At 42.3% G+C, this 21,885-nt stretch overlaps 1 protein-coding gene across 1 annotated transcript in view; it reads right to left on the bottom strand.

Moving 5' to 3' along the window:
* Positions 1–21,885, bottom strand: part of LOC126417063 (cell adhesion molecule 2-like) — a gene marked incomplete at its 3' end in the record, with an annotated part of 280,157 nt that overhangs the window by 13,288 nt on the left and 244,984 nt on the right. Inside the window, exons 4-5 of the mRNA XM_050084955.1 lie at positions 15,955–16,090; positions 1,799–1,935 (exon numbers count right to left, since the gene is read on the bottom strand). Of these exons, the coding sequence (XP_049940912.1) occupies positions 1,799–1,935; positions 15,955–16,090 (273 nt within the window). The remainder of the gene's footprint in view (positions 1–1,798; positions 1,936–15,954; positions 16,091–21,885) is intronic.

Consider the following 21,885-nt stretch of genomic DNA (forward strand, 5'->3'; position numbering starts at 1 on the left):
ATTTTTTACATGCTTAGATCTGCTTTGGCATCTAGCTCATTGCAAGTTATCAGGAATTATTTGACACTTGATGCAAGTGTGCGCCAAACTATTATCAACTGAAATAAATTTATTTCTCTTAGAAAATTGTTAATTGAGTGACTGGCTTTTTTAGTATATTCATGTCACATCTGTTGTATAATATTATTGAATAACCCTAACAAGTAACTAGTCCACAAGCAGTTTCCAACCATGAGACAAACAACAGCCTTTCCTCCAAGGGTGGTCGTCATCATCTTTTTATGAAATTTACATCAAACAGCTGTTCTGTAACAAATGCAAGCTCTAAAATATTTTCTAATTTTGTTTACTGTTACTGTAAAGTCTACAGAAAATGTCTCTGTAGTACTGTACATTCTTTCTCAGTATTTTTTGTATTTTATAGGTGCCAAGGAAGGTGATATGATTGTCGGAAGGACTGACTCAGAACACAGAAAAGTCGAAACAAGCTTCGGTGAAATTAAGAGCAAGAGTGGCAACATTAAGATTGAAACGGAAATTCCACTGTTAAATGCAGAGGAGAGAGCGGATATGTGGAAACAGTACATTGAAGGCCTCTATGAGGGGAAGATAGGTCTGATGTGATAAAAGAAGAAACAGGAGTCGATTTAGAAGAGATTGGGGATCCAGTAATAGAATCAGAATTTAAGAGAACTGTGGAAGACTTAAGATCAAATAAGACAGAAGGCATAGATAACATTCCACCAAAATTTTTAAAATCATTGGGGAAAGTGGTGTGTAGAATGTGTAAGTCTGGCGGTATATCATCTGAATTTCGGAAAAATATCCCCCACACAATACCGAAGACTGCAAGACCTGACAAGTTCGAGAATTATCGCACAACCAGCTTAACAGCTCATGCTTCCAAGTTGCTGACAAGAATAATACACGGATGAATGGAAAAGAAAATTTAGGATGTGTTAGATGACAATCAGTTTGGTTTAGGATAGGTAAAGGCACCAGAGAGGCAATTCTGATGTCGGGCTTGATAGTGTAAACAAGACTAAAGAGAAATCATAACACGTTCGTAGCAGTTGTCGACCTGGAAAAAGCGTTCTACAACGTAAAATGATGCAAGATGTTCGAAATATTGAGGAAAATAGGGTAAGTTACAGGCAGAGATGGGTAATGTACAACATGTGCAACTGCCAAGAGGGAATATTAAGAGTGGAAGACCAAGGAAGAAGTGCTCGGATTAAAGAGGTGTAAGACAGGGATGTAGTCTGTCGCCGCTACTGTTCAATCTAAACATCGAAGAAGCAATGATGGAAATAAATGAAAGGTTCAGGAGTGGAATTAAAGTTCAAGGTGAAAATGATATCAAAAACAAGAGTCGCTGATGTCATTGCTGTCCTGAGTGAAAGTCAAGAAGAATGGTTTATGGTCACGAAGTAGAAGAAGTTAAGGAATTCTTTTAGCTAGGAAGCAAAATAACCTATGACGAACGGAGTAAGAAGGACATAAAAAGAAGACCAGCACTGGCAAAATGGGTATTCCTGACCAAGAAGTCTACTAGTACTAAACATAGGCCTTAATCTGAGGAAGAAATTTCTGAGGATGTACGGCTGAGCAAAGCATTGTTTGGTAGTGAAACATGGACTGTGGGAATACCAAAGCAGAAGAGAATCGAAGAATTTGAGATGTAGTGCTGCAGAAGAACGTTGAAAATTAGGTGACTGATTAGGTGAAGAATGAGATGGTTCTGCGCAGTACCGGGGAGGAAAGGAATATGTGGAAAACTGTGACAGCTAGCACTCACCACTCTGTCTCCGTTGATGAACCAGGCGAGCTGAGCCGCCGGCCGTGACCTCCCCGAGGTGCAGTTGACGTCGACAGTGTCGCCAATCTGATAGCGGGGTCGTCCTCCCGTTATGCGCGGCCCTTCCTCAGGCAGGGCTGCCAACAGTAAGCACCTGGTGGATTGCATGAGCCGGAGTACCGCTGCGCTTTTTCTGTTTCTAGAAGAAAGTGTTCTCAAAATGGTTACTCATTGTGCGATTACAGAAATTTATATAAAATTGGCATCAAACTGTAACTTAACGTTGGGCAATTAACTCTGCCTATATAATACCTTGAAGATGGTTCGGATAGTGCCTCACATATCTCCAAATGAACGGAATTACGTTTATTTCTTGATATGACATTCAGTATTGTGGCTTTTTCTGTGACAAAATAGGAAAGTGAACGCGAAGAAAAAAATTACATAGATCTCATCTGTTCATAATAAATAAATCACGAATCTATCCTGTATAGATGGTGCAAGAGCATGATAGTTGAGCTAATGACAGAGACAATACGAGTATACTTCATTAACAGCCAAATAATGAGACCTCATCTACAGTACCAAATCACTGCAATTCTGTTTCGTCTCCCGGGTAACAGAATATGGATAGGTTAAGAAAAGAATGGAAGCGATAGTGCCCATTCCGAGTTACTATTGTATACTGGTTGACCACAATTCACGACAATCCACAGCGTCTCAGCAATTTTATATTACGACAACCCTTCAGCAGTGGCAATGAAAGAGCCTAACAAAGAGAATGGTTTGAGCTGTCACGCAAAAACCGAACTTAATTTTGCAAGAATTCCGAAAATGAAAATTAAGTTACCGTTGTGAACTAGAACCAACTCAATAAATCCCGTGACACTTGAGAATAAGGGGCGAACTATCGAAGACAGTTTCGTGTTAAATAAACGACAGAGCAACTGTTCATAAATGCTCTTCCAAATACGAAACAGTAGCAATTTTTTTGTAAATTATCTGGAACAGAATACACTCAGCAGCTAAGAGCCCTGTTTTTTAAACATGTTGCACTACGAAAGATTTGTAGGTGGCACTATAATTCCAGTCAAAGGTGACAACAATGACAGCAGTAAAACCATACATTTATTCAATAAGATGTACAGGAAAAATAGGACCAACTCTAAAATATATAAGAAAAGTAAAAATAATTACACAACCACAAACACTATCACAGACACAACATGTAACTTATATATGCACAAGAAGGCTACATATAAAACCATGGTACCCAAAGGCAAATTGATTCCTTTGAACACAGAGAAAAGGAAGAAGAAATTCAACATTGTAATGAAAATTTCAGCGATTAATGGGTTCTCTTTCTAAATGATAGAGGAAAAGAAGAAAAAATTGAAAGAAGAAAAAAAATCCTGAATCTGTGGCCATCGTTTGAGGGTTGCGTTATCTCGAAAAACAGCAACTCTCCTTAAGTCACATAATGTGAAAGTAGCTATTTCCACAAACAATACCGTATATATTATCTTGCACGTTAGACAATAGGCTTCAGGGGTACGTAAAGTCACATGTAAAACTCGATCAAGGTACTACATAAGATACATACTGCCATAAATTTTTATACGAGATGCACTGAAAATATCAGCGACTACGCACTCAATCGTTTCAATAAAGCTGCCCTAGCAACACACGTGAAAAAACTGTACACACAATCACAAACAGGGAAGATCTTAAGGTACTTCACCACTTCCAGTTATCGCATGCGGTGGATCTAAAGAAGAGTTAAAAATGTTTGTAACCAAGTCGTACAAAATATCAGAAGAAAAAGTCCTCAATGACAATTTCGATTGTAGATTCACTAATTTTATCAAATGTTTTTCTTGTATACAACGACTGATAGCAAAATACAAATTTTATCAATTTTTTCAAACATTCCCCGTATTTAATAGTTGTAGCCAAGATTAAGTACGGTGCAATGAAAGAACAGAGAAAATGAATGTAAACCATGTATTATTTCAAAATAATTCTTATTGTTACTAATAACAGCTGACTCGAAATTGTTGTAGAATGGCAGTGGTACTTTTCCAAACCTGAATTCGTCTTCAAAATATTATGAAGTCAGTTCCATCCACATACGTTTCGGAGATGTCCCGAGGGTGTGCATTATTTAGCTGCCAATGGAGAAACATTTTCGAAATAAGTAAGGATGGAAAAAGAAGAAATTGTCTTTCGCAGAAGAAAATTTCTTTTTCCAATTATATTTATTATTGAAGCAAACACAGGTGCAAAAAATGAGCTTTCATGAAGGACAATGACCTCAAGATGAATGTCAAATTAAGACAGTTATTTATCGACAAAGTGAATTGCGTATCCGGCTTTGATGGAAATTAAACTGATCAAGTGACTAGATTCAACTGTTTTATAAAATGAAGCAACCGCACAACAGCTGCTTAATCCACAACCTTCTATTATGTACATGACCGGTTTCAGAACACTTAAAGTCCCATCATCTGGTGTAAACTGTGATAGAGAAAAAATTATGTTACACGAGAATGGGAGAGGATCATCAAGCCTGAATTATCAGATAAGAAACTATGCAACTAAAATTTCTAAATTAAAATAAATTAGAAGAGATAACAGCACGTTACTTACAAATAAAATCACTTAATCATCTGAGGTCTTCCTCACTCCAACATTGTCATGGAACCAAAGATTCCATGTCTAGAGGATAAAAGGAACCAAAAACTTCAGAAAAAAACGGGCATCGTGGCCAGATACCTAAAGTTACCAGAATTTTGAAACATACTGAAGTTTTCAGAAAGTGTCCATTTCCCTATACCGGAGTGGATCGTACTGAATGAAATAAAAGCCAGATATGTAAGAGCAGATACATTGATCAGACAGGCAGGAATTTTTATACGAGATTTAAAGAGCATTAAGTGGCCATTTATATGTCAGGTGTGACAATGCATTTGATTGACAACCAGCATGAGCTGCAGCGGGTTAGCGAAAACATAACTATCTCACACGCACTGCAAAGAAATGTCGGATACTCAGCGTCCTTGAAGCAATTGAAATCGTAAGAAGTCTTCATTCATACCTTCTCGATACAATTAACGAACGCACTGACATGTCTCACAAAAATATTGTAGTTAATTATGAGATTATCCAGGCAGGTTAAGGGGTCCGTACAACTTAATATTATTCCTTTTTGATTTTTTGTTTTATTTTATTTTTTGATGTACAAGTCCTTTTCCCTGTTAATCTTGTGATGGTTCCATCACCTTTGTGTTGTTAGGCCTACTTCCCGCTTTCAAGTTTAAACAGTTCATCTATGTCATGTCGTTTCTTACCGCGCCTGCTCTATGGCTCGTTTGCGGCCTTAGTACTCACAGCCAGTATTTATTAGTACATGATTTTCCTGTTTGTGTTCCCGACCGCACAGAATGAGGGAACTGTATTTGCGTATTTACGGAATTATGTAATTCCACGAAGTATTCCATTTCTTCCCGCCACCGTTTTTATTCCATTTTATATGTTTAGATATTCTGGTAATTTTTGGTGTCCGGTCGTGATGTTCGCGTCTTCAAGTTCTTTCGTTTTCTGTAGGTCCCTTTTATCCTTTGGATACGAAACCGTTGATTCCATGACATTATTGGGGTAAGGATAACCTCAGATGGTTAAGCCATTTTATTTGTAAGGAATGCCTTGGTCTCTATATTAATTTTGAAATTTTAGTCGCATAGTTCCTTATCGGGTATTTCAGACTTGAGGATCCCCTCCAATTTTCTTGCTACAGTTTACATCAAATGATAGAACTTCAAATGTTCCGAAGCTGGTCGTATACACAATAAAAGATTATGAACCAAGCAACTGTTGTACGGTTTCTTTACCTTACAAACTGGACTTATACAGTTGCGGCTGCCCCATGAAAAGAACTCCTTAGGTACAACCACATTAAAGCACAAAGTACGCTGAGGTGACAGAAGTTATGATTGAGATATGCTCATATACAGATGGCGGTAGTATCGCCTACACAAGGTATAAAAGAGAATTGCATTGGCGGAGCTGTCATTTGTACTCAGCTGATTCTTGCGAAAAGGTTTCCGACGTGATAACGGCCGCACGGCGGGAATCAATAGACTTTCAACTCGTAACGGTAGTTGGAGCTAGACGCATGAGGTATTTCGGTAATCGTTTAGGAATTCAATATTCCGAGATCCACAGTGTCAAGAGTGTGCCGACAGTACCAAATTTCAGGCATTACCTCTCACTACAGACAACGCAGTGGCCTTCATTTAATGACCGAGAGCAGCGCGGCGTTTGCGTTGAGTTGTCAGTGCTAAAACACATTCTATACTGCGTGAAATATCCGCAGAAATCAATGATGGACCGTGCGGTAATATGTGGCGTTATTGGGCTGTGGTAGCTGTCGACCGACGCAAGTGCTCTTCTGACAGCACGACATCGGCTGCAGCGCCTCTCGTGGGATCGTGACCATATCGCCTTGACCCTAGACAACTGAAAAACCGTGGCCCGGTGAGATGAGTTCTGATTTTAATTGGTAAGAGCTCTTGGTAGGTTTCAAGTATGGCCCAGACCACATGAAGCCATGGACCTAAGTTGTCAAAAGGTCCTGTGCAAGCTGTTGGTGGCTCCATAATAGTGTAGACTGTGTTTACATGGAGTGGACTGGGTACTCTGGACCAACAGACTCGGACATTGACAGGAAATGGGTATGTTCGGCTATCTGGAGACGATTTGCAACCACGAACTTCGTGTTTTTATGGAAGCCAATGAATCATTTCGCTAGGCCACCATTTGTTCGCAATTTATTTGAAGAACGTTCTGGACACTTGGAGCTAATGAGCTGGCCACCCAGATCGCCCGACATGAATCCCATCGAACATTTATGGGACAGAATCTAGCGATCTGGCAACTGGCAACACTTTCGCAATCATGGACTGCTGCAAGGGCAGCATGGTTCAGTATTTCTGCAGATGGCTTCCAAAGACTTGTTGACTCCAGGTCATGTCGAATTGCTGCATTACGCGGGGCAAAAGAACGTTCGGCACGATGTTAGGTGGTACCCCATGACTTGTGTCACCTCAGTGTAATGCGGGTAGTCAACCCGCGAACCAAGCAAAGAGAGAGATGACGTAGAACGCTTACTGTGAACACATTAAATTAATTAATGATGAGAAAGGCACATGAATGTTTGTGCTGATGGAAAAGGTACGGAACATGCGATCAAAACTCTAAAGTTGGGCAAACTGATCGTGTGCGAACTACATCAGGAGTGAGCGACGCTGAGCACAGTGGGATTCAAATACGAGGAAGCACAGACTAGAAAGTAAATATCCCTTTTACGATATAGAAAAATGCGTCATTAGGCAGCAATTTCAGTGATAGTAAGAAAACACAAATAATTACCAAGTTGGTGGGAACTTCACGTCTCCTGTTACACAGAGCTGGACTTCATGGTTAGCGAGGAAACACCGACAAAAATCAAAGGATTGAAGCATCAGGATTACAGTGGCCAGTCTTCTCAGACGAAATGTGGATTCATAAATGTTACACTCTGAAAGTAATTATTAGAATTTAATTTTAAACTCTGTTCTTGTGCTCGCAGAAAATAACAATGAATTAAAGAGGGCCCGCCTTGTTGCTGATCACAATTTTTGTTTTGTTTAATCAACAAACATATTTCACCACAGATGTGGCATCTTCTGTGGGTTTCTTCTTTTATTATTCCTGAAATACTCTCTCTCACACACACACACACACACACACACACACACACACACAAATGGTTCGAATGGCTCTGAGCCCAATGGGACTCAACTGCTGAGGTCATTAGTCCCCTAGAACTTAGAACTAGTTAAACCTAACTAACCTAAGGACATCACACACATCCATGCCCGAGGCAGGATTCGAACCTGCGACCGTAGCGGTCTCGCGGTTCCATACTGCAGCGCCAGAACCGCAAGGTCATTTCGGCCGGCCCCCCCTCCCCCCCCCCCCCCCCCCACACACACACATACATACACGTACATTAACTGCAGATAAGGAATATGATGACATTATATTTTGTTGTTTAACTTATGTATGTACGTATTTTACCTCTTTTTTTATATTATGTGTGCTCTGTACGTGCCAAAAGAAATCAGCCACAAGTTTAAACTAACATAGACTGTTACCTGCAACACAATGCTCTTAAGGCAACATCTGAATTGAATTTTTGTTTAGAATATAACCTTTAGACTATATATTCCAAAAATACTGGCATATGCCCCCTTTTTCGGGTTCTGCATCTCAGTCAGCAAGAAACAGAGGCCTTATAGCATCACTTTGCTCTCCTTCTGCCCAAATGTCTATACGACAGTTAATACCTTTTTCCCCAGGAATGGGTGTAAGTATCATGTTAAAATTTATGTTACGTCTATGGCCCCTTGGCGGTGTCAAAATTTAAGCTTCTAAGCCAAATCACTCAAAAGATATAGGCATTTATGTCACATATTTCGATCCTCCAGACTCACTCATCAAGACCTATAGTATACTTCCATTTGACTTAAAACCATGAAATTCGACAAGAAGCAATGTTTTGCCCTACGAGTAAAGGAGCACATCCGAAAAATCTTAATTGGTAAATGTTTTTGTTGTTGTGGTCTCCAGTCCTGAGACTGGTTTGATGCAGCTCTCCATGCTACTCTATCCTGAGCAAGCTTTTTCATCTCCCAGTACCTACTGCAACCTACATCCTTCTGGATCTGCTTAGTGTATTCATCTCTTGGTCTCCCTCTACGATTTTTACCCTCCACGCTGCCCTCCAATACTAAATTGGTGATCCCTTGATACCTCAGAACATGTCCTACCAACCGATCCCTTCTTCTGGTCGCGTTCTGCCACAAACTTCTCTTCTCCCCAATCCTATTCAGTACTTCCTCATTAGTTATGTGATCTACCCATCTAATTTTCAGCAATCTTCTGTAGCACCACATTTCCAAAGCTTCTATTCTCTTCTTGTCCAAACTATTTATCGTCCATGTTTCACTTCCATACATGGCTACACCCCATACAAATACTTTCAGAAATGACTTCCTGACACTTAAATCTATACTCGATGTTAACAAATTTCTCTTCTTCAGAAACGCTTTCGTTGCCATTGCCAGTCTACATTTTATATCCTCTCTACTTCGACCATCATCAGTTATTTTGCTCCCCAAATAGCAAAACTCCTTTACTACTTTAAGTGTCTCATTTCCTAATCTAATTCCCACAGCATCACCCGACTTAATTAGACTACATTCCATTATCCTTGTTTTGCTTTTGTTGATGTTTATCTTATATCCTCCTTTCAAGACACTGTCCATTCCATTCAACTGCTCTTCCAAGTCCTTTGCTGCCTCTGATAGAATTACAATGTCATCGGCGAACCTCAAAGTTTTTATTTCTTCTCCATGAACTTTAATACCTACTCCGAATTTTTCTTTTGTTTCCTTTACTGCTTGCTCAATATACAGATTGAACAACATCGGGGAGAGGCTACAACCCTGTCTTACTCCCTTCCCAACCACTGCTTCCCTTTCATGTCCCTCGACTCTTATAACTGCCATCTGGTTTCTGTACAAATTGTAAATAGCCTTTCGCTCCCTGTATTTTAACCCTGCCAGCTTTAGAATTTGAAAGAGAGTATTCCAGTCAACATTGTCAAAAGCTTTCTCTAAGTCTAGAAATGCTAGAAGCGTAGGTTTGCCTTTCCTTAATCTTTCTTCTAAGATAAGTCGTAAGGTCAGTATTGCCTCACGTGTTCCAGTGTTTCTACGGAATCCAAACTGATCTTCCCGAGGTTGGCTTCTACTAGTTTTTCCATTCGTCTGTAAAGAATTCGTGTTAGTATTTTGCAGCTGTGACTTATTAAACTGATAGTTCGGTAATTTTCACATCTGTCAACACCTGCTTTCTTTGGGATTGGAATTATTATATTCTTCTTGAAGTCTGAGGGTATATCGCCTGTTTCATACATCTTGCTCACCAGATGGTAGAGTTTTGCAGGCCTGGCTCTCCCAAGGCCGTCAGTAGTTATAATGGAATGTTGTCTACTCCGGGGGCCTTGTTTCGACTCAGGTCTTTCAGTGCTCTGTCAAACTCTTCACGCAGGATCATATCTCCCATTTCATCTTCATCTACATCCTCTTCCATTTTCATTATATTGTCCTCAAGTACATCGCCCTTGTATAGACCCTCTATATACTCCTTCCACCTTTCTGCTTTCCCTTCTTTGCTTAGAACTGGGTTGCCATCTGAGCTCTTGATATTCATACAAGTGGTTCTCTTCTCTCCAAAGGTCTCTTTAATTTTCCTGTAGGCAGTATCTATCTTACCCCTAGTGAGATAAGCCTCTAGATCCTTACATTTGTCCTCTAGCCATCCCTGCTTAGCCATTTTGCACTTCCTGTCGATCTCATTTTTGAGACGTTTGTATTCCTTTTTGCCTGCTTCATTTATTGCATTTTTATATTTTCTCCTTTCATCAATTAAATTCAATATTTCTTCTGTTACCCAAGGATTTCTATTAGCCCTCGTCTTTTTACCTACTTGAACCTCTGCTGCCTTCACTACTTCATCCCTCAGAGCTACCCATTCTTCATCTACTGTATTTCTTTCCCCCGTTCCTGTCAATTGTTCCCTTATGCTCTCCCTGAAACTCTGTATAACCTCTGGTTCTTTCAGTTTATCCAGGTCCCATCTCCTTAAATTCCCACCTTTTTGCAGTTTCTTCAGTTTTAATCTACAGGTCATAACCAATATATTGTGGTCAGAGTCCACATCTGCCCCTGGAAATGTCTTACAATTTAGAACCTGTTTCCTAAATCTCTGTCTTACCATTATATAATCTATCTGATACCTTTTAGTATCTCCAGGGTTCTTCCATGTATACAATCTTCTTTCATGATTCTTAAACCAAGTGTTAGCTATGATTATGTTGTGCTCTGTGCAAAATTCTACCAGGCGGCTTCCTCTTTCATTTCTTAGCCCCAATCCATATTCACCTACTATGTTTCCTTCTCTCCCTTTTCCTACACTCGAATTCCAGTCACCCATGACTATTAAATTTTCGTCTCCCTTCACCATCTGAATAATTTCTTTTATCTCATCATACATTTCTTCAATTTCTTCGTCATCTGCAGAGCTAGTTGGCATATAAACTTGTACTACTGTAGTAGGTGTGGGCTTCGTATCTATCTTGGCCACAATAATGCGTTCACTATGCTGTTCGTAGTAGCTTACCCGCATTCCTATTTTCCTATTCATTATTAAACCTACTCCTGCATTACCCCTATTTGATTTTGTGTTTATAACCCTGTAGTCACCTGACCAGAAGTCTTGTTCCTCCTGCCACCGAACTTCACTAATTCCCACTATATCTAACTTCAACCTATCCATTTCCCTTTTTAAATTTTCTAACCTACCTGCCCGATTAAGGGATCTGACATTTTACGCTCCGATACGTAGAACGCCAGTTTTCTTTCTCCTGATAACGACATCCTCTTGAGTAGTCCCCGCCCGGAGATCCGAATGGGGGACTATTTTACCTCCGGAATATTTTACCCAAGAGGACGCCATCATCATTTAATCATACAGTAAATATACCAAAAAATTATTTTATTTCCAATTTTTTGTCCGCTTGTCCGTTTCTGAAGACCCTTTATCCCAGGAACCGGTAGTGTCATCAAGCTGAAATTTGTCAAGTTCTTAAGTCTATGGTCCCTTGGCGGTCTAAATAACTTCTGCTTCTAAATCAATGCGATCATAGGTATGGTCATTAATGTCAAGTATTTTGACACAAACTGACTCATCACAACATATAGATGAAATAATGCGTACAGTTTGGGTCTAGTGGCTTAAAGCTAAAGCGCATACCTGGATCAGAGAGGTCTTGAGATCGGGGAGCACGAATTCTTCTTCTTCGTTTTAATCCACACTTTAGCTCCCAACGATGTGAGGAGTCTCCGGAAACAACACATTGTTTGGCTTCCACGTTAAACTGTAGGTTCCCTTTCCCCGTTTGAATTACTTGTCTGGTTTACTCTTACCAATGCTGCAGCTTAACTGTCCTGGGCTGATTTAGGTTTTTAGTGCCTCCTAAATGCGTTGCTGTTACTGTTTTTATATTCTAAATGATTTGTGGACATCGATAAAGTTACATGACACTTTGGTTTGGAAAACTGTATGTTTGGTTGCTGTTTATAAACTGTATTGTGGAATTTTTAACAGCGTTACATTACGCTTTCTCGTGTTCAGTGGTGAATCACAGACATTACTATGTTGATGTTAGTTTAGACACGCTTTTCACAGCTCAGGACTGGTCAACTACAGGAACGACAAGCCTAAAAAAAAGGGCCTAAGCCATTATTTTACAGGAATATACTGTTTAAAGGTTTCCTTTTCAACAAAAATTCAATTCAGACGTTACCGTAACATCCCTCTATTTCAGATCTCACGCTGTATTAATTTTAACTTGTGGATGACTTCCGTTTACAGCCATAGAGCACACATAATATTAAAGAAAAGAAAGTACGTGAGAAGTGCTGGTAGGACCCGTACTCTGAGCGTTTCGTACGAACTTAATTATGTATACCGATAGTTCATCGATAGGTTTCGATGAGACAGTTTGCGAGTATCTAAATATCTGACATTAACGGCCGTATCTTTTAACTGTAAGGACGCGGAAGCTTAAGTGTTTTACACTGCTGAGGGACCGTAGAAATTAGTATTTGACCTAAATTTCAACGTGATACATCGACCCGTCCCTGTGAAAACGAAATTATAACGGCTCGAGGGACAGACGGATGGACAATAAATAGCAAAAAAAAAAAAAAAAATTTAAGTGATTTAATTACAAATTAAGAATTTACGAATTTTTTTTTTTTTCTTTCAATGTACAGTGGAACCTTGCTGCTTGCAAATTTCAATATTCTATGTCAACGGGAAGTACCATATAGGTTATGATGAGTATTTTTGCGAGTGTCAAAATGTGTAACCGAAATGACCGAACTTTTGATTGTATTGACATAGAAGCTTAGATTTTTTACACCTCCAAGGGATTGTGGACCCCAATATTTTTTGTATCCCGCCCAGGCGGTGCGTGGCTCTGCTAATGGAAACTGAAGGGTACGCCGAATGTAGGAAGTGAGTAGGAGCAGGAAAAGGTAAAACACGTCTGTACTGCAGTATGGATTTAAATTACCTTTACTCTAGCAAGAAGAATACGTAACTTTGCAATGTGGTGCGAAGTGTCCCGGCCGTCTGCTCTTCATCAAATGGGCAGAATCTGCGGCGGAGCTCGTAGATATGGACAGCGCCTCTTAGAGGGCGCTATCGTCGGTGTCGGTGTCGTAGTGTCAACCTACGCCGCGCCATCGTAGCTATCGATACCAAAGTATTTGACACACATTTCAAACTGACGTCTCCAGTCGTTCGTGTGAGAATGGGGTCTTAACATACGGACAGACAGACGCCAAAGTGATCCAGTAAGGATCCCGTTTTTACCGATTGAGGTACGTAATCCTTAAAAATAGTAAACTATATATGTAATCTAAACAACAACGAAATCTGATGTCAACGTATTCCTGAATTACATGATATTCTTGTGAAAATACTTCAGAAAGAATAAAAAAAAATCATACTGAAGAAGTCACAACTGTGGTGAAATTTGTCTGAGTATTAAACACTATAAGAAAAGTGTTCTTGGTGTTGTGGATTGGCAGGAGACCAACCCACTAAATTTAAAGGAAGCCGAAAGGCACGCGTTTAAGCTCACGCAGGCTGGCGTGAGGTCTGGAACAGGACAAGGAAATTAGAACTTAGAAAAACGGACGCAGATGGTGGAATACTTAACTTTAATCCATTAATGTTGAACGTAGCTCTTGTCTGTACATTATTTACAATATCAATAGCAACTGATATGGCGCCTTGCTAGGTCGTAGCAAATGACATAGCTGAAGGCTATGCTAACTATCGTCTCGGCAAATGAGAGCGTATTTTGTCAGTGAACCATCGCTAGCAAAGTCGGCTGTACAACTGGGCGAGTGCTAGGAAGTCTCTCTAGACCTGCCGTGTGGCGGCGTTCGGTCTGCAGTCACTGATAGTGGCAACACGCGGGTTCAAAAAAATGGCTCTGAGCACTATGGGGCTCAACTGCTGTGGTCATAAGTCCCCTAGAACTTAGAACTACTTAAACCTAACTAACCTAGGGACAGCACACACATCCATGCCCGAGGCAGGATTCGAACCTGCGACCGTAGCGGTCGTGCGGTTCCAGACTGTAGCGCCTTTAACCGCTCGGCCACTCCGGCCGGCCCCGACACGCGGGTCCGACGTATACTAACGGACCGCGACCGATTTAAAGGCCATCACCTAGCAAGTGTGGTGTCTGGCTGCGACACCACATTTGGTATTGTCTAACAGAAGTGCTAGTCATTGTTTTACACTACTGGCCATTAAAATTGCTACACCAAGAAAAAATGCAGAAGAAGAACGGGTATTCATTGGACAAATGTATTATAATAGAACTGACATGTGATTACATTTTCACGCAATTTGGTTGCGTAGATCCTGAGAAATCAGTACCCAGAACAACCACCTCTGGCCGTAATAACGGCCTTGATACGCCTGGGCATTGAGTCAAACAGAGCTTGGAGGGCGTGTACAGTTACAGCTTCCCATGCAGCTTCAACACGTTCATCACGAGTAGTGACTGGCGTATTGCGACGAGCCAGTTGCTCGGCCGGGATTGACCAGACGTTTTCAATTGCTGAAAGATCTGGAGAATGTGCTGGTCAGGGCAGCAGTCGAACATTTTCTGGATCGAGAAAGGCCCGTACAGGACCTTCAACATGCGGTCGTGCTTTATTATCCTGCTGAAATGTAGGGTTTCGCAGGGATCGAATGAGGGATAGAGCCGTGGGTCGTAACACATCTAAAATGTAGCGTCCACTGCTCAACGTACCGTCAACGCGAGCAAGATGTGACCGAGACGTGTAACCAATGGCACCCCATACCATCACGCCTGGTGATACGCTAGTATGGCGATGCCGAATAAAAGCTTCCAATGTGCGTTCACCGCGATGTCACAAAACACGGATGCGACCATCATGATGCTGTGAACAGAACCTGGATTCATCCGAAAAAATGACGTTTTGCCATTCGTGCAGCCAGGTTCGTCGTTGAGTACAGCATCGCAGGCGCTTCTGTCTGTGATGCAGCGTCAAGGGTAACAGCAGCCATGATCTCCGAGCTGATAGTCCATGCTGCTGCAAACGTCGTCGAACTGTTCGTGCAGATGGTTGTTGTCTTGAAATGTCCCCATCTGTTGAATCAGGGATCGAGACGTTGCTGCACGATTCGTTACAGCCATGTTGATAAGATGCCTGTCATCTCGACTGCTAGTGATACGAGGCCGTTGGGCTCCAGCACTACGTTCCGTATTACCCTCCTGAACCCACCGATTCCATATTCCGCTAACAGTCGTTGGATCTCGACCAACGCGAACAGCAATGTTGCGATACGATCAACCGCAATCGCTATAGGCTACAGTCCGACCTTTATCAAAGTCGGAAACGTGATGGTACGCATTTCTCCTCCTTACACGAGGCATCACAACAACTTTTCACCAGGCGACGCCGGTCAACTGCTGTTTGTGTATGAGAAATCGGTTGGAAACTTTCCTCATGTCTGCACATTGTATGTGTCGCCACCGGTGCCAACCTTGCGTGAATGCTCTGAAAAGCTAATTTGCATATCACAACATCTTCTTCCTCTCGGTTAATTTTCGTGTCTGTAACACGTAATCTTCGTGGTGTAGCAATTTTATTGGCCAGTAGTGTATTACTGTGCAAAGCAGTGTACTGGCGTATAAATGTTTAGCTTTTGACAGCACCCGACTTATAAGAATAGCGGGGTGTACGGTATTGCTGCCTCGTCTTACCGTACCCCGGGCCTAAACACGATGGCGCTGCCTCCACGGCCCAGGTGTTCAGTCCGCTTTGCCGTGTCATACGGAACAATTCGTAGCAACAGTAAGTCGGTGCGCTGTGATGCAGAACACGTTGTAACAGTTTGTAAAGCTAAGAGAGTAAATGAACGGTTGTGCCTACCGACTACGAGCAGATCGCCGTGGTCGGAGACGGTCTGGAAAGAGGGCGCCTCCCCGGAGACCTCGCAGCGGTAGCGGCCAGAAGTGGCCGCCGTCAGGTCTCGCAGCACCACGCGACTCGACGTCGAGTTGCCGATCTGCCGACAAAAGCAGTACGCCTGACGTACGCACCAATACCTGTGGCTTAAATGAAATGTAATAAGGTCGTAAATGACCTTAGAGCAATACATCGCGAACTTTCTGACGCTACACCGCAGTCCTTACTATGAATTTTTTCGCTTACTTAACTCATGAAACTGTTTGTATACGATGTATTGTCTAGTGTAAATATGTATTGTAAATACTATGTTTAAATTATGTAATATTTAACACTGGCAAGTCAGGGCATATTTAGTTAACATTGAAGTCAGAGAGATTGTTTTGTCGCGCCTCTGGGCGCGGGAGCGCGCCAGCAAGCAGTAGTAGTAGTAGTAACGCCGTGCTAGGAGTAAGACGTACAATCGAGTGCTGCTAGTCCTAGCTTTGTTACATCTAAATAGTGCTCAGAGCCTTTTTTTATTTTTTTTTATGTGTTCCATAAGTTGCTCCACCGGTCGCTTGCATGGCATTACATACAGGGTGTTTCAAAAATGACCGATATATTTGAAACGGCAATAAAAACTAAACGAGCAGCGATAGAAATACACCGTTTGTTGCAATATGCTTGGGACAACAGTACATTTTCAGGCGGACAAACTTTCGAAATTACAGTAGTTACAATTTTCAACAACAAATGGCGCTGTAAGTGATGTGAAAGATATAGAAGACAACGCAGTCTGTGGGTGCGCCATTCTGTACGTCGTCTTTCTGCTGTAAGCGTGTGCTGTTCACAACGTGCAAGTGTGCTGTGGACAACATGGTTTATTCCTTAGAACAGAGGATTTTTCTGGTGTTGGAATTCCACCGCCTAGAACACAGTGTTGTTGCAACAAGACGAAGTTTTCAACGGAGGTTTAATGTAACCAAAGGACCGAAAAGCGATACAATAAAGGATCTGTTTGAAAAATTTCAACGGACTGGGAACGTGACGGATGAACGTGCTGGAAAGGTAGGGCGACCGCGTACGGCAACCACAGAGGGCAACGCGCAGCTAGTGCAGCAGGTGATCCAACAGCGGCCTCGGGTTTCCGTTCGCCGTGTTGCAGCTGCGGTCCAAATGACGCCAACGTCCACGTATCGTCTCATGCGCCAGAGTTTACACCTCTATCCATACAAAATTCAAACGCGGCAACCCCTCAGCGCCGCTACCATTGCTGCACGAGAGACATTCGCTAACGATATAGTGCACAGGATTGATGACGGCGATATGCATGTGGGCAGCATTTGGTTTACTGACGAAGCTTATTTCTACCTGGACGGCTTCGTCAATAAACAGAACTGGCGCATATGGGGAACCGAAAAGCCCCATGTTGCAGTCCCATCGTCCCTGCATCCTCAAAAAGTACTGTTCTGGGCCGCCATTTCTTCCAAAGGAATCATTGGCCCATTTTTCAGATCCGAAACGATTACTGCATCACGCTATCTGGACATTCTTCGCGAATTTGTGGCGGTACAAACTCCCTTAGACGACACTGCGAACACCTCGTGGTTTATGCAAGATGGTGCCCGGCCACATCGCACGGCCGACGTCTTTAATTTCCTGAATGAATATTTAGATGATCGTGTGATTGCTTTGGGCTATCCGAAACATACAGGAGGCGGCGTGGATTGGCCTAACTATTCGCCAGACATGAACCCCTGTGACTTCTTTCTGTAGGGACACTTGAAAGACCAGGTGTACCGCCAGAATCCAGAAACAATTGAACAGCTGAAGCAGTACATCTCATCTGCATGTGAAGCCATTCCGCCAGACACATTGTCAAAGGTTTCGGGTAATTTCATTCAGAGACTACGCCATATTATTGCTACGCATGGTGGATATGTGGAAAATATCGTACTATAGAGTTTCCCACACCGCAGCGCCATCTGTTGTTGACAATTGTAACTACTGTAATTTCGAAAGTTTGTCTGCCTGAAAATGTACTGTTGTCCCAAGCATATTCCAACAAACGGTGTATTTCTATCGCTGCTCGTTTAGTTTTTATTACCGTTTCAAATATACCGGTCATTTTTGAAACACCCTGTAGTTAGTTTCTCATGTTGTTAGTGAGTGCGGGCGCACTCCGATGATAATTATCCGCGACAGCTTGCGCTCGTCGTCAAACATAATTGGCATAATGTCTTTGTTCAGAGTCGTTTGGACTACAAATTTCACGGTTTCACGTCGTTGCCATTGTTCGCATTCACACACAAGACCTACAACGCACTTGTTCATACACGCGAATAACTTCGCACGTAAACACACTGATCACATTGTGTTTGATAAAAGTTTCAATTTGTGGACATTTATATATTCTGGTCCTTTTCTACACTCTTGTCCTTATTTACAGGTAGAGATCAATACATTGACCTAGAAATAAAATTAAGAATACAATTTCAACTATATTTGTCACTCATTCATGTGAGAGTTTCATGTTAGACATGTACAATATTATTCACATTTTTCCTTCTGTTCTGATCTAGTTTTCACAACTAAATAACATAATGAAATAAGTATCCTTTGTCAACAAGGTATGGAAAGAATTGTTTGCAAATCAAAAATTCAACAAATATATACAAGTTTAAATTCACTGACCCCATTGTGATTGTATGACTTTTGGTTTTCTTTTGTAGATTTTCAGTTGCCAGTAGCTACACGTTGTGACGCTACAACGCAGTCCTTACTATGAATTTTTTCGCTTACTTAACACATGAAACTGTTTGTATACGGTGTATTGTCTAGCGTAAATATGTATTGTAAATACTATGTTTAAATTATGTAATATTTAACACTGGCAAGTCAGGGCATATTTAGTTAACGTTGAAGTCAGAGAGATTGTTTTGTCGCGCCTCTGGGCGCGGGAGCGCGCCACGTGCAGTAGCAGCAGTGACGCCGTGCTCGGAGTAAGACGTACAGTCGAGTGCTGCTAGTCCTAGCTGTGTTGCAGCTAACGGCTAGTGTGTGGATCTAAGTACGACGGGAAAGTAATAGTCGGCATATCTGGAAGCATGGCCGGGCAAGTTATTATCGATTAATGGGCATAGTGCTGAAGAAACGAAGACTTAAATGTGAAGCGTACTGTGGGCCCAAGTCACAACAGTAAAAGCCCGATGCCACATTGTGTCGCTGCGGTGGACTTCCGTCGATCCACCGACAACGAGGAAGGTAAGATCTACGTAATCTTCATAGGATAAAATTGTAGAAGGCTTGCCAGTGACTGTGCTTTTCTTTGAAGTTGAACAATTAATAAGCACTTTATAATCGAAGTGTTGCAGCTACATTCCACCCGACAATAACACCAAGTAGGTTCCTTCCGACCCTTACCTTATTGAACCGAGTGTGTCACGCCATTATCAAGAGAAAATATGTTATCAAATTATTTGCATAGATGGTGAAGAGTAAATTTAAGACGGGTTATCGTGGTTAATTGGTGCACTTAATAAGCTTACGCCAACCGTAGCATCTTAATAATAGACTGAAGTAATAAATTTGATTATTAAGATATATTTCAATGCATATTCAGCTGAAGTTAATTCAAGGATATTTCATGAAACTATAAAGCTCATTCCACCTGACAATCCCCCAATTAATGAATTATTATCATTCAAAATATAGTTAATCAATTAATGGCAATATACACTCCTGGAAATTGAAATAAGAACACCGTGAATTCATTGTCCCAGGAAGGGGAAACTTTATTGACACATTCCTGGGGTCAGATACATCACATGATCACACTGACAGAACCACAGGCACATAGACACAGGCAACAGAGCATGCACAATGTCGGCACTAGTACAGTGTATATCCACCTTTCGCAGCAATGCAGGCTGCTATTCTCCCATGGAGACGATCGTAGAGATGCTGGATGTAGTCCTGTGGAACGGCTTGCCATGCCATTTCCACCTGGCGCCTCAGTTGGACCAGCGTTCGTGCTGGACGTGCAGACCGCGTGAGACGACGCTTCATCCAGTCCCAAACATGCTCAATGGGGGACAGATCCGGAGATCTTGCTGGCCAGGGTAGTTGACTTACACCTTCTAGAGCACGTTGGGTGGCACGGGATACATGCGGACGTGCATTGTCCTGTTGGAACAGCAAGTTCCCTTGCCGGTCTAGGAATGGTAGAACGATGGGTTCGATGACGGTTTGGATGTACCGTGCACTATTCAGAGTCCCCTCGACGATCACCAGTGGTGTACGGCCAGTGTAGGAGATCGTTCCCCACACCACGATGCCGGGTGTTGGCCCTGTGTGCCTCGGTCGTATGCAGTCCTGATTGTGGCGCTCACCTGCACGGCGCCAAACACGCATACGACCATCATTGGCACCAAGGCAGAAGCGACTCTCATCGCTGAAGACGACACGTCTCCATTCGTCCCTCCATTCACGCCTGTCGCGACACCACTGGAGGCGGGCTGCACGATGTTGGGGCGTGAGCGGAAGACGGCCTAACGGTGTGCGGGACCGTAGCCCAGCTTCATGGAGACGGTTGCGAATGGTCCTCGCCGATACCCCAGGAGCAACAGTGTCCCTAATTTGCTGGGAAGTGGCGGTGCGGTCCCCTACGGCACTGCGTAGGATCCTACGGTCTTTACGTGCATCCGTGCGTCGCTGCGGTCCGGTCCCAGGTCGACGGGCACGTGCACCTTCCGCCGACCACTGGCGACAACATCTATGTACTGTGGAGACCTCACGCCCCACGTGTTGAGCAATTCGGCGGTAAGTCCACCCGGCCTCCCGCATGCCCACTATACGCCCTCGCTCAAAGTCCGTCAACTGCACATACGGTTCACGTCCACGCTGTCGCGGCATGCTACCAGTGTTAAAGACTGCGATGGAGCTCCGTATGCCACGGCAAACTGGCTGACACTGACGGCGGCGGTGCACAAATGCTGCGCAGCTAGCGCAATTCGACGGCCAACACCGCGGTTCCTGGTGTGTCCGCTGTGCCGTGCGTGTGATCATTGCTTGTACAGCCCTCTCGCAGTGTCCGGAGCAAGTATGGTGGGTCTGACACACCGGTGTCAATGTGTTCTTTTTTCCATTTCCAGGAGTGTATTTCATTATCAGTAGACTAAACTGTGCAAAGTACCTAATTTTATTCAAAATCTCGATAGATAATTATCTGTGTTGTCAGCATTGCATTTAGCTGACAAATTATCAACAAAATAAGTGTAGTTAGATTGTTATGACATTGTTTTATATTACTACTGAGCCTGACACAGTACTTACGTAAAAGTTCCCGTTCCACCTGCTGCACTACAAACAGGTAAACTTTATTTTTGGCACAATTATTCACGTACTTAACAGTACTGTCGCTCATCAGTTGAGCTGGCGACCGATTTTTTTAATTGCTTTTACAACTTAATCGTTTCTTTCGGCAAAATTTCCACTGGCAAAATTTATTTCCAAATTTTTTCCATTATTTCGTTTACCGATCGTTATTGAATGAAATTACTCATTCAATAACTATCAAGTTATAACGTCTCCTGTTTTCCGCGGAATAATCATTATTTACTTCTGATTCGGATGCCTTATCCCGACGCGGGTCAAAATTCATAATTCACGGTCATTGTCAACTTGTAATTTCGCAGATCCCGGGAAGCAGGGGGGTTTTATAACTTGACCTCTATATTTTAAGGAAAACAAAGGGCACTTGGAAGATATCATGCCCAGTAATCGATCCCACCCAAAAATTTCAGAAATGATTTTTACAGTACGCAGTTATGACCTCATGAAAGTAAGGCTTTTAAACTATCACGAGCACCGGTTGTTTGTGAGTCGCTATCTCCCCACTGGAGATGCCTAATG

This window comes from Schistocerca serialis, chromosome 8, assembly GCF_023864345.2.
Source record: "Schistocerca serialis cubense isolate TAMUIC-IGC-003099 chromosome 8, iqSchSeri2.2, whole genome shotgun sequence".
Classification (NCBI taxonomy): domain Eukaryota; kingdom Metazoa; phylum Arthropoda; class Insecta; order Orthoptera; family Acrididae; genus Schistocerca; species Schistocerca serialis.